At 41.9% G+C, this 14,118-nt stretch overlaps 1 protein-coding gene across 1 annotated transcript in view; it reads right to left on the bottom strand.

Annotated features, from left to right (window-relative positions):
- Nucleotides 1–829: 829 nt before the first annotated feature.
- Nucleotides 830–14,118, bottom strand: part of LOC144755280 (uncharacterized) — a 50,428-nt gene continuing 37,139 nt past the window's right edge. The window contains exons 4-7 of the mRNA XM_078644051.1: nt 9,042–9,155; nt 8,496–8,585; nt 6,867–6,962; nt 830–3,016 (exon numbers count right to left, since the gene is read on the bottom strand). Coding sequence (XP_078500177.1) covers nt 2,289–3,016; nt 6,867–6,962; nt 8,496–8,585; nt 9,042–9,155 — 1,028 coding nt within the window. The 3' untranslated portion in view covers nt 830–2,288. The remainder of the gene's footprint in view (nt 3,017–6,866; nt 6,963–8,495; nt 8,586–9,041; nt 9,156–14,118) is intronic.

The raw sequence follows: 14,118 nt of genomic DNA, 5'->3' as shown, positions 1-14,118 counted from the left end.
TTCTGCAATTATACCCAGGGGTACAGGAGTACTCCCCGTTCACCTTGGTGAACATAACCCTTGCTCTCCTTTTTGTTTTTCTAGTACACAGAATGGGCACATTTTGTATAATTAGAAAGATGTGGCAGTTGCTCTGTTTAATTTCCCTCTTTCCTCCTATTTTCCGATGATGGGCATTTCATTGCCTGTTATTGACCAGGGTAAACTTCTTAGTATGTCCAAAAAGTGGTTTGGCCATACAGCACTTTGCTTGTGCGTTTGTTTTAAGCACTAAACATACATTATATGTAAAGTCAAAGTACATTTTCCAAATATTGATATATTGTGTATTTTGGCTGGATCAAGTGATTAAGTTTTAACACAGTGCAAGCTATAGAGATTTGCCAGTACCCGTTTCCTGTTTATGGCATAAGGAAATGGGTTTGTTTAAAAGTCTATTGGGAAAATCTGGTAGAGTATAGCTATGTTTAATGAAAGAAGACAAAATATGATAATTGGCCGAAGTCATGTGCCAAAATTTCTTAGATCAATTACAGTTATCAGGCTTCCCATTCATAATTCCTTCACCCATGAGTAGGGCCTCACTCGCTAGAAGCTTACCAATGACTTCTGGAAAATGTTTGCTTCTGGTTGCACTGCTTGATTTAACACTAGTTTACTCACAATTTCATGAGCATGTAGTACTAACAAGGAACACACAAAATAAAGGGTGCAAATAAAGAAATGGGCCGATGTATCTAGTGTCTGAAGAATCCTACTTTAACAGCTCTATTCACCATCTGTGAATAAATTGGCCAACAGAAAAAACTCAATTGTTGACACTGATAAGTTGATGTCATATGTTGGTTATATTTCAACTTTTACCCCAGGGTGAATTGGAGCTTAGAAAAGACAAGGACAATACAAATTAAATATATTTTTTACCCAACTTGTATTACTCTTATGACACTGAACTTTAGAAATAGAATTAGATAATGAAACTAAGAAGAAACATAAGTTAAATAAGGGTTTATGTACAAATAATACCCGTTACAGTTTCACGGACCTATGTGCAGTGTGGAAAATGTCTGAACAGAAAATACAGAAAGGACAGGATGAATAACAAAAACACAATCTGCAATTGACCTAAAGTGGTTCTACACTTTTCTTTACAAAAAAAGTTGGTAGCAATATTGGCTTCACTCATATACAATCAGCAGTAACATTACTGATGAAAGTAAATGTATAACCACCAAGAATAACTGAATGGCCATAGGCTTTCAGGACATTACTACAAGTTTTCCCCTTTACAATACAATAATCATAGCCACTAAAATGAAGTTCAATTCTCAATTCTCTTAACAGTAGGGTAGGTTTTGTGGGAGAACAATCCTGTAATGATAGAAAGTAAATCAAAATGTGCATATCATTTGCATTACATTACATTGTGCAAGGAGTATATATATTTTTTAAAGCCAGTGGCATTTTTAGTAGCTTGAAATTATGCCACTCTTGCCAATTAGTGCGCAGCATTTAAGTGAAAGGAATACTCTAACCCTGCAGTACCAATGAGATTACTAGCTGAGAGAGGTGTGTGCCATTAGTACAGCAGCAATTTACTGCAGCTGCATTTCTTGATTTAAACATACAACTTTACAGACTATCTCATGAACTTGCACACCAAATTTAATGTAATAGAAGTGTTGACATTTTATGAGACCCACAAATGGGTGGAACAATGAGGAGTGGTAAGGGGAATTTGATAGAAAAACACCTCAAAACAGAAATTACAGCGTATATAACATAAGAGAAGAAGACATAGAGGGTAAGATATGAACAGATTTCTGAAGATGATAAACTGAAAACAAAATTACAGACAGTATTGGTAAGGCGTCCAGCCATCTAAGAAGCAAAAACAAAGGAAACATTGGATTACTGACCGGAAGGACCTAAACAAGACTTTAACTTACAGTGCACAATATGAGGAGATGTATAGACCATTTTAAAGTATTAACTTTTCGAAAATGGAAAGTGATTCTTTCACGGATTGGATGTATATTGTATTGTTGATATCAACACATGAAAACCAGAAGACATGTACAAACATAGGTACAGGTGTGAAGGTCATACTTGTGCTTGTCTGATGGAAGCATTATCATCTGTCATTTGAACATTCGCAAATATATACAATAGGGAACGTGAAGGGAGGAAAGGTCAGCAACACATCAGTGGTTGCTTTGCCACTTCAAATTTTCTTGTTCAAAGAAATGTTTATTGTCCAAGGAAAGCGTTTCCCATCTTTATCTCTGTCAAAGATAGTGTCTGCATGTTTTCCGGTGTGTATTAAGATTATGCTTCAGACTGAAGCTTTTCCCACATCCAGTACATTGATAAGGCCTCTCTCCAGTGTGTATCCTCCGATGTGCAATCAAAGTCCGCTTCCGAATAAAACTTTTCCCACAGTCAGTACAATGATAGGGCCTCTGCCCTGTGTGAGTTCTCTGGTGTTCAATTAGAGATTCTTTATGTTTAAAGCTTTTATCACATTCAGTACATTGATACTGTCTATCTCCCATCTGCACATTTCTTTGTTCAACTTGACATCCCATCAAACTGAAGCTTTTGTCACCTTCATTACTGTTGTGATGCTTCTCCGTGGGATGTGTGTGCTCGTTTCTTAAATGGTGTTTTGCTGATAAGGTTTTTTCGGCTTCATAATATTCATGAGGTTGCCAACTTCTCTCTGTCTGTGTGTTCAGTTGACATGTAACAACATTTTCAATCCTCAGATTATTCTCACATTTGTTGTAATCATCAGACCTTTCATTCCGCTGAATCTCAAGATTTGCATTGGAATACACAGGACTACTGAAACGACTTTCAGGCTGAACAGTTTTCTCTTGTTCCAAGTCCAGCCATAGCTGACGTCTGGGTTGTGTTCTCTTGATTTTGGCTTTTCTACTTAAATGTCTTAATTCTGTTTTCTCAGCGCACGCTGCAGGGAATTTATTTTCTCTTTTGGTACTGCTTCCATAACCTGTTGGACGAAATGGTAGGAGTTATTGCATGGTTCAGAGTCTAGGTCCGTGCCATTGATATAATTTAAGAAACATTGAACCAGTGCACAATTTGCCACATCTTCAGAGCACATGACTGAAAGGGAGAGACTGTAGTATGGGGCTTATTTCTGGAAAAAAGGAAATGTCTTTAAGGGATAAGAATATATGTCTTTACAATTGTTGCAGTGAAAACCTGAGCAAGGAGGTACAGCCAAAAAAACTGGCCTCCACAATAAAGAACAAGGAGGCAAAAAAACAGATATATGGAAGAAAATGTTATTTTATCCAATTTTGGATATTGAGATGGCCCATAAAGTTTGTGTGTGGATGGATTGCATTTAAATTAACTGCACAGTCTACTCTATAGTGATAAGATTGGTTTTCCTCATGATTCGCTAATTTAAAATGGTCAAGAAGATATTAGAGGCCTTATTTAGAATTTGGCATATGGGTACTCTATCACAAATGTGACAGATATCCTGTGACAGAGCAACCCATCTGCCAAACTTTAAATCGGGCTCTAGGTCATGAACAGATGTAATGGTTTCCCAGGGCTTGTGCCCCCACAGTCTCCTTAGTGTCAAGCTCTCATTAGAGTTCTGGTGCTGCTCCACAAGACCGAGTCGGAATTTCCGACAAACAGGAATATTGTAAAAAAACAAAAATACTTCTCAGCTCATTATTTTAGGCTTCTAAAACAAATAGGACCCAGCACATGGCCCATGACCTTTGCCTAAGACTCCTCCATGTTGAGAGGACAAACCTCTCTCTGTGCCTGTGGATATTGTGAATAAAACCATGTGTCCAAAAAAATACATATTCCATCCTGTTACAGGCTGTCCAGCAATGGCTCATGCCACCAACAGAGGTTCACGCATGCAACTACAAATGGAATGAAATAACAAGAAACATATGGAAACAATATATTGTTTCGGATTCTGTGAACTATGCTTATTTTTATTTTCTGTTTTCTTTGAGAATTCCTTACACATTGATGACTGGCAGCTTATTTTTAAAAAGTACTCATAGTTGGATGATAAGCTGGCAGAATCAACCCCTTTCATCACCTGGGCCACCCTCTCATCTTCCAGAGGCAGAGAGCTAGGCAAGATTCTGATGTCTTTTTCTTCTACCACTCACAGAACTGCACTACTAACAATAAGTGTCTCTGCTGGAAATCTATCCATTTCTCAACAAACTTCATTTGACATCTAAGCCTCAGGAATTTGGAAAATAGTGATAATTATAATTTTATAACATTCAAAAGCACATGGCACATTGAATGGAATGTACCATAACAGAAAATGGAAACTTTGCATCTTATAGGGCATATTTGGGGAAGAACCTGTGTAACAGTTAATGGCGGTTCACCAAATGATCGTATTATACAATGACCATTTGCCTCTGCGCCATGACTCAAACTTTGTGAAGACAAGACAAGGAGGATGATCTTTCATGGTTTTAACAGCCAAGCAACTCACGGAGGCTCAGCCATCTCAACTTTTAAGAAAGAATTGAAAACATTTCTCTTTGACAAAAGCTAAATCCCCCTACTCTTACTGCCATTGGATTTATTGCTGTAAAACTGTCCAATTTCATGCTAGGATGCTTCACTGAAACCAGCTGTGCTCTATACAAATGTACGATTTATTGTTTGATTGAATAACTCCTGACACAAATATTGGCACTGGCTTGCAGAACAGCAGAAGACCAGTCCTTCACTGTAAGCTAGTTGGTGAATGGACACAGCGTGTGCCTTGTTTTGTGATCAATTAAACAGCAATGTCGGTTTAAAGCAGGCGTGCAATGCTTTTGCTCTTTAATGTGTACAGTCCTAAATAACCTGCATCTTAGGCCACTTATATGGAAAAAAGGTTCAGAGCCTTAGTCCAGGGCAACGTCTTCGAGCTTCCCTTTATTTAGAAACTGTTACAGGGAGTAACAACTTTTAATCAGTTGTAATGTGCCTTCCTTGTTAGCAGCTGTTGCTCCTTCTAATTTCATAAATTGAAGCTTAAGTTCCCGTCCAGCAGGGGATCACTGTAACACTAACGAGGAGGTCAGCAGGTCCCTAACCTCAGAGGCAAAGACACTAATCAAGGAATGCCCAGAGGTCCGCTAGTCTCTTCCTGACATAACTAACAGACACTGACAACTCTACAGCATGTAAGTGGCCATAGAGCAAACCATGTGACAAGGAATTACTCTAGCTAGAAACTCACCTTTGGACCATTAAGATATTCTTGGCCTTTGCCTAGTGCATTTAGCCCCTTTTACCAGGATTAATTCACTTCACAGCTTTGGCATATATAATTCCTACATTCAGGTATATGAAACAGCGAATCTAATTCAGAAAGAACAACTCAGGAAGGAAATAATTTTGAAACACGATAGATCACAGCAGATTTCATGCCCAGATATATTTTACTATCAATAAAAAGTATAGCTTTTGTAGCCAATTTTAAGGTGTTAACCAATTTACATTTCGCAGTATTTGCCTAGGGAGGGTGAACCTCTAATGCCCCTGAATAGGCATAGGGCCATGCTTGAATGGCATGCTATGAAAGTATTGGAGTGCCCAGCCCCTTTAGAACCTATGTCTGTTTTGCCATTTGTGTGCAACTATCCACTAACATGCAGCCCAATTTTTGTTTTTTTACATTATTCTTTGGAGTGCACCACCTGAACACGAATAGAAGATGTGAGGCCTACTTACTGCAATTCAGGAAAGGTGTTTTATGTACTTTCAAAGGATTTAAGCTGGCACAGTGTCATCATCTTACCAACATGTCATCAAATGTACATGTGCCCAGTGACAATGATCAGCCAGCAGCAATTGGATCTGGTCAAAACACCCACACCCCAACTCATTCTTGTCTCCCTACCCATTCCCTTTTCCCCATGCCTACCCAGGGAAGGGGGGAATGGACGTCCACATGTGCATGAGATATATAAATCCAATCCTAGCAGTTCAATACTTAAAACCAGTTGAAAGGGGTTTGTACGAGAATTTATTCAACTCTATAAAATTGCACAAGATTGTTTTCTGCTGTTGCAACTGCGTATGCAACAGCAAATAGTCCCTCGAGAAATTAACTCCTGCCGGTAACAACTAAGGGCCTAATTACGATGTCAACATCGTTTCTGACCAATTAGGATATGACCGTACAGTGTTCGGTCGCACTCCTATTTTTAACAATGGGAGCATGCATTCCGACCAGAATGCATGCTCTCATTGTAAAACAAAGAGGTGCAGTCCACCCCTACACTCTGTGGCAGGCAGTTCAAGGTGCCTGCCACGGGGTGTAGGAATCAACAGGGGAGCACATGGTGTCCCCTAGGCCGCCTTCCGGTGGCTTTGCACCCATGGGGCCCTGGTGGGGGCCCCCAAAGTCGACTTCCAACAGCATTTCTGTGTCGGAAAGGCTAGCACAGAAAGACCTTCGGAATTAGACATTGTATTCCCTTGGACAGAATGAGCCAACCTTGGATTACGGAGGTCATTCCGACTGGCAGATAGGCTCTCTGAGCACGTCGGAATGACTAGTCAAATTCCTTTCTGACTGACACCATCAAAATGGGTCGGTCAGAAAGGAATCCGACCGACTGATTACGATGCATTTCCTACTGCATCGTAAGTAGCCCCTAAGTAGCAATATAAATTGCCACAGCTTTACTTAAAAAAACAATTAAACATTTATCACCCACAAATTACAGAGTCATAACATTCTACAGAAAATATCATAGGAATATTTCCTAGTAGGATTAGTATACCTTCAGTATCCTCGTGCTCACAATACGATCACATTGCAGATGGGCACTACTCACCTGGAGCTATTTCCTGATTGGTTAGCTCGTCTTGTGGTTGGATTTCTTCTTTGGTTGGAAAGCTTTTTGGAAACATAGATTTTACAACTGGATTTCCTAGGTTAATGCAAAATAGAAATTATCTTCCAAAAACTTAAATACACCTGTCAGAATCTCTATGTAACTAGTTGATTAACATGCTAGTTGTCATCTGCAATATTCCATGGATTCAGGGAGTTGGACAGATGTCCATGTTATTTATATCCATGCACCCAATTCTCCAGAAAAGGAATCGTGTCTGGTAATTTAGTGCCTGATGTGTCAAATGATTTTGTCATCACAAAGTCTGTCATTTGCAAAATCACAGACTTTTCAACTGAAAATTGCTGCTTGCAATGTATGAAAGCCATTTTGCTATTAGTATTTCTGATCCATTCTGGCTCACAAATAGGAGGTGGTAGAAAAGAGGCACCACCAGAATACAATGTATTCATGGTTTTTAATCGCAGTTGTGGTCACAAACCACTGATCAGTTACCACCACCTAATTTTAGGGGGTAACAGTTTTGGAAAGAGGGACAGCTTACACCTCGGGTAAATTATGGTGAATAGCATTGCTGGGAGCAGACAGTGGCTCAAGGAACCACTACATGCTCTCCCAATGTTATTTCCTGCTTTCCTGGCAATGGCATGAATTATGGTTTGTGTACCCACCATAACTACGCAGGAAAACTTGAAAGTGGGGGACAAAATAAATGATCCCCACACCCTGCAAAAAATCTCTACAGGTGTGAAGGTCATTAGCTCTCTGTTTTTCCAAGTCAAACTCCTACTTTAGGATTGTTTTTTTAAAATAAAAAAAAGCTAAAAGTTTGGTGGAGGACAGTCAAAACTTAAAGCGTACGTCAACCAAACCTTTTCTATCTTGGATGTGTTCCCTTCAATGTTGAGAGATGACCAATGGGCCCGCTGTTATCTGTAAACCTAGCGGACAGTAGCAGGGTGGCAAAAGTAATATCCCCTGCCACCCAGATGGACTGTACTCCATCTGTCAAAGCCCAAATCAAGCCCCAAGTCTAAACCATACCTACAATTTCTATAACAGTTAAAATTATAAAATTTACTTTTTAAACCTTCGCCCCATCCCTTGATGGAGCTACATATATCTTGTGAAGCCAAACCCAAATCGGATTAACTTCTTTCAAGAAAATGTTCATACTGATTCTTTAAACATTTCCAAAGTTATTAAGAAAACAAAAAATATGCTTTTCAAAGTATTCTCTTTGTTTTCTTAATACTTTTTGGCGTTGTTTGAAAAATCTTGTTTGAAGAAAATTTCACACAAGTGAATCGGATTTGGATTCAGCTTCACAATATTTGTGCAGATCAGTCAAAGGATGGGGTCAAGGTAAAAAAAAGTGTCGATAGATAGATCTATTGACATTAGTTACGGTTTTTGGACAGTAGTTCCATTTTCCTTGTCCCAGTGTCTTTAAGGGATGAGATCTTTTGATAGACAGTTACAAGCTAGACAGGGACTCAATAAAATTGATGTCACCACTGTAGGGTTCATCATTATTTCTAGTGACTTAAGGTTGCCTAACCCTGAACATCAACTCAGAAAAATACACGGTATAACTTATTTACCCACCTCCTTGTTTGAAGACATCATTTCTTTGCTCCGCAGGCTTTTTCTCCACGACATAGCTATCATCCTCTTCCTTAATCAGGAATGAAACAACTGGTACAAGAACAGCATGCCATGTTAATAAAGGATGCTAATTGGGTATTATATACATGTAAAGTTATTGTAAATGTTTCTTATTTGTAATGTGCAGACAAATACCAGGGATCCAGCTCCTAGATGGAGCAAACAATAACATAAGCAAATTTGGATAATAAACAGACTATAATGACAATACAGGAATAAAAGTAAACATCAAAAAAGCAAGCTCAAATTCATGTTGAGGATGAAAATAAGAAAATGTGCATAGTTATTTTGGACATTCTATCACTGGGTGGAAGATAGTGGAAAAAAAACATGAAGAAAGATTTGGATATGGGGCAGCTGAGTGAGTTGATTATGAAGCCATCCTTTATGCAGACATGTAAAACATTCATCAATAAAAATCTCTTTGGGAGAAAATAGGGAAAGTTGATCACATTTAATGACATGATAAGAATATAAATATTTTACCTGAACTGGGTCTACATGGCTTTTCATCCATTTCGGCGCACATGTAATCTGTCACATGTGCAATTGAATTGTCTACTAGTGTCGAAAAATTGTTAGCATTAAGAGATGGACGTTCTGTAAATCAGATTGAAAGATATTATATCAAGGGTTGTGAAGTGACACAGAACCATTCCAGTATTTCAGGAGCGCAACATAAGTTTACATAAATAATTTTAAATTGAACATTTTGATATAGTGAGTGGTTCTTTCACATATCAGGCGCTCTGATACTCCCCTCCTGGATCTAAGTTGAACATTTGTGTTAAATAATTAAGAAAATATACATTTGCATATCATAAAGACAAGAAATCCAATTTTATCATTACTAAATATTCATTCAAATGAAATATTTCAGCATTTAAAAACATGCATTTATTTCTTTTCTGAATAACAGGTATAACATTCTGTTAGACCTGGCCCTTTTTGCAGATTTATCCCCAAACGTTTTGCCCCCTATTTTTCTGTCTCTGTTTTTGTTGGCTATAGGACTCTGGGCACTTTACCACTGCTGATCAGTGCTAAAGAAGTGCATATGCTCTATGTGTAAATTGTAATTGGTTATTCATGATTGGCATATTTGATTTACTGGTAAGTCTCTAGTAAAGTGCACTGAGTGTCACATGGCCTGTACATCAAATGCAACTAGTGGGCCTGCTGCATTGATTGTGCCACCCAAATGAGTAGCCATGTAAATGTGTCTCAGACCAACCACTGTAGTGTCTGCACACGCAACTTTAAACTGCCATGTTGACCTGGCAAGTGCACCCACTTGCCAGGCTCTAACCTTCTGTTTTCTGACATGTAAGTCACCGCTAAGGTAGTCGCCAGGTACCCCCATGGGCAGGGTGCAGTGTATGTGAAAGGTAGGACATGTACTGGTGTGTGTGTGTGTGTGTGTGTGTGTGACATGTCCTGATTGTGAAATACTGTATATTTTGTTTTTCACTATTGAAAGGCGATCTGTCCCATAGGCTTATAATTGGGGCTGCACTGTATCTTTTTACATGTACAACTTTCAATTGGAACAAGATGGAAAAATGGTGTTTAGGCGCTCTGAACTCAGAATTTAATAGCACACCTCTGGTAAAGGTGGTTTTTAAATTGTGTGTTTGAAAATGCCACTTTTAGTAAGTGTGCATTTTCTTGCTTTACCATTCTGTGTGCCTCTGAATGTTTGTGTATTCAGCGTCTGGTTTTAGAGTGACATGAGCTGAGTATGTGCATTCACTCTAGATGGTCACAAATGGGGTTGAGGTGTGCCCTGCATGGCCTGGGTGACTCATCACTAGGCTGAATAGACCTGGTTTGCATTTAGACTGGTGGGAGGAGTTTTGCTTGCACCTGAATAGGCTGTGTCTCCTTTGCACAACGCGGTCTCCACCCCCTGTGCTGCACCAGGGAGGACAGACTGGTTTGGATTCAGAGACCCTTGCCACAAAGAGAACAATGGCAACATGGGGTATAGGTAGGGGACCTAAATCCCCAAGATTTTAGATTACTTCTAGAAACAAGAGGACCCTGCCAAGAAGAAGAGCAAAAGAACTGTGTGAGGAGCGCTGCCTTTTCTGAGTGACGGGTGGGTTGGCCTGGAGTTGCTGGTTTCGGTCTGTGGTGTTGGAAAACGACTTACTCTTTTTGCCCCGTGGTGTTATCCTGCTTGGGAAAAAATCTCCCGGAGCTTGTGTGTGCTCAGCCTCCTGTTAGAAGTTTAAGGGAGATAAAAGACTTCAAGAAAAGTAAACCTGCATAGGAGGAGAGCTAGATAAGTTGTTTGAGGAGCGCTGCACTGGACTACTGTCCTTATACTTTTTGTTTCAAAGAGGTAAGCATGTGGCATGTACTAGTGGCAAGCGCTGTGTTTGTCACTTTTTTTGTTTGAAAGCACAGCACGTGTTGAGCGCTTTTATTAGCCGCCTAGCACATGAAGAACGCTATTTGCCAGTCCTGGCGTTAGCTCGTCAGAGTATGTGCAGCGCTACACTATCCCTGGTATCTGGGGGGGTGGGGGGGGGATGTGCTCTCCCCCCTCTTTCACCACTAGTGCACATGGCTTTTGTCACAGAAAGCCAAAGGAAGCCCGTTGTAAGTACTCTAGCAGCTTCCTGTGAAGAGCCTCTCTGAGGAGGCCTGCAGGCAGAGCAGATCACTTTGTTCAGGGCTGCCGCTCATCAGCAGAGCCAGCCAGCGCGAAGTAAAGCTCCCAGCGTTGCCAGGCAAACAATGCGGCTGCTCAGAGTTCCAGCCGTTGCCCCCTCAACCACCACGAAACTCCAAGAGGAGTGCCTGCTGCGGGGCGATGCATGGTACTCCCAATGTGACAGGAGAAGGAGCCCCTTCCCATCGCACCAGCCACCCAGGGCCGACGGCCATAACAGCTGGGAGGAGCAGTGTCTCAGAGACCCGGGAAGAGCTCCCAGCGCGGAAATTGTACTCTGCCCCTCGCCCTCTTGGGAATTCCACAGAGGCCATTGTTTTCTGAACCAGTCAGCCAAAACGGCCACGAGCGGCTGGCAGGCAACCCGACAGCTGGCCCAGATCAGTGTGCTCAGAGGAGGGGAAAACCCGAGCCATGAAGCTGATGTGGATTTGGTGATCTGGGCACAATAATATGTGGTGATTTATGGGAACCTAACTGCAGGTGGATGCCTTAATGTTAGGAGTTAAGACAGTTACACAGGTCAATATTAGGATGACAATTTCGATCTCAAAAACCGCACGGTACATAAAGTAATGGTGATCTAATATATTTGGCCTATTCTATCAACTGATTTATGACCTGTGCAACTTATGGGTATTTATCTCGGTGCACCACATGTGATATAATGACCACTGCCCAGTGGTAAAAAGATTTATGTGATTGTGGTCTATGTGTTTTATGTATAATACAAAGGATATTTTAAAAAAACCCTGTGCAGAGTCTCTTTTGTGGTGTGTGTGTGTGTTGCGCAAATGCTTTACACATTGCCTCTGGGATAAGCTTGACTGCTCTGCCAAGCTACCAAGAGTGTGAGCAAGGGTTATCTTATGTGTGTAACTCCCTTACTCTAACAAGAGTGGTGGGTTCTGCCTGGCTTAGGTAAATACCCTAGCCATCCAGAAACCCCTTTTCTCGCACATTCTTATGGTTTAAATCTTTTATTGATTTTCAGAACAAGTAGTAAAGGTGAGAACACGACCCTCGGCTCTCAAAGTCAACTTAATACAGACAAGTGTCACAGTTAGCGTTATTACACCAGTAAATGCATGGAGCGGGTCTGTCAGAGCAAATAGTCAACAGTGCAAAGAGAGGTAATGCATCGAAAAAAAAGAAAAAAGGGGTGAAACCCAACAATCACACCCTCCAACCCCCGTCCACCATACCAAGTACATCAACAAGGGAAATGGGGAAGTGTGAAGCACATTGAGGTTCATCGTGGTCAACGAGTTTTGTGTGAAGAGCTCACCTGTGGTATTTGTGTGTCAGCCAGGCGCAGTAGTCGTAGGTATCTAGGGCAGGTCAGCTCCCTGAATTCTGTTATGAGCAGCATTAGAAAGGGGCGCCATAGCTCAGGGAACTTGGACCCCCTACCCACCAGAGTGAGAGTCAGTTTCTCCATCCCCAGCACCATCCATAGTCTCTGTAGCCATCCGGAGTGCGGTGGAGGTTGGGGAGATCACCAGTGTACAAGTATATTCTGAGTGGCTGCCCCCAGGGCGATGGCAATCAATCACCCCTTTCGGGACTTGGCTGGGTACATTAGTGGGTTGGGTAGGCCTGAGAGAATGTAGGCTGGGAAACGTGGTAGTTGTGAGTCCAAGTGAGAGTCTATTTCGTCTATGATATGGGACCAGTGTGGTTGGATGAGATCACAGCTCCACAAGAGATGTTCCAGTGTACCCACCGCCCGCAGCCCCTCCAGCACAAGGCACTCAGGTGGGGGTCGAAGTGATGGAGACGTTCCGGCGTGTAGTCCAGTAGGTTACCACCTTGGTCAGTGTCTCAGTGAGGCCTGTGTGGTGCCCTGTAATAAATGCTGTTCCATTCCTTGTGAGTAAACGTGCAGCCTAATTCCCTCTCCTATCGTGCCCACCCTGCGTTATATGTGTGTTTAGTGGTGAGCAATAAATGCTTGTAGAGGTCTGAAATGAGTTTTTTGTCGGTAGAGCGGGTGACGGGCCATTTCTCGTACGTGGTCAATTGTCGCTGGGCGCCAGGCCGAACTTGTGGCTGGAGAGCCCAGTGTCTGAGCTGCAAGTAGGACAGCCTCTCTGTCTCTGGAATACCGTAATCTATTTGGATTCGCGGAAATGGGATAATACCTTCAAAGTCAAAAAGATGACCCAGTGCTCTACTGGGAATGGGGCGCCAGTGTTCGAAGGCCTTGGCAACAGTGCCCGGGCGAAACTATGGGTTGTTAAATAGCTGTGTGAGTGGGGAGGGGAGCGTCGTAAGCTTATGAGCAGTGTCAGTGCGATCGGAAGCTTCCATTGTGGTGCTCGTGATGTAAGAGGCATATAGGTTAGGCTGCCTACGTGTTTTAGGGAGAGAAGGGATATCCTGCAGGGGCATACCGGCTACTGCTTGGTCCTGGAACAACCAGCGCTTCTCGGATTCGAAACGGCTCCATCCCACTAAGTAAGCTGTGAAGCATAAAAATATAGCTGCAAGTCAGGGACCCCCACACCACCCCGTTCCGGCGGTAGAATTGCTATGGAGTGCTTGAATCTGGGTTTGCGCCCCTGCCATATGAAGCGCGCTAAATCTGATTGGGTTTGCTGGATCCAGCCTGCTGGTGGACGCAGGGGGAGCGTCTGGAAGAGGTATAGTATCTGGGAGAGTATGGTCAGTTTAGTAGCCGCTATCCTGCCGAGCCAAGACAGTGTGTGATGTTTCCATTGGTCTAACTCTTTACAGATGTGAGTACAGAGCCTCTCATACTTGGCAGTGACAGTGGCAGGAATGGTAGCGCCCAGCTGCACTCCCAAGTATGTTATGGTAGAAATGGACCACTGTATCGAATGTTCTTCTCGGATGTGGGCTAGTGTTTGCGGTGTGAGG

This window comes from Lissotriton helveticus, chromosome 5_1 (genome assembly GCF_964261635.1).
Source record: "Lissotriton helveticus chromosome 5_1, aLisHel1.1, whole genome shotgun sequence".
Classification (NCBI taxonomy): Eukaryota; Metazoa; Chordata; class Amphibia; order Caudata; family Salamandridae; genus Lissotriton; species Lissotriton helveticus.
Note: the sequence above shows the minus strand (reverse complement) of the source record. Positions and strands in the feature narration are given on the sequence as shown.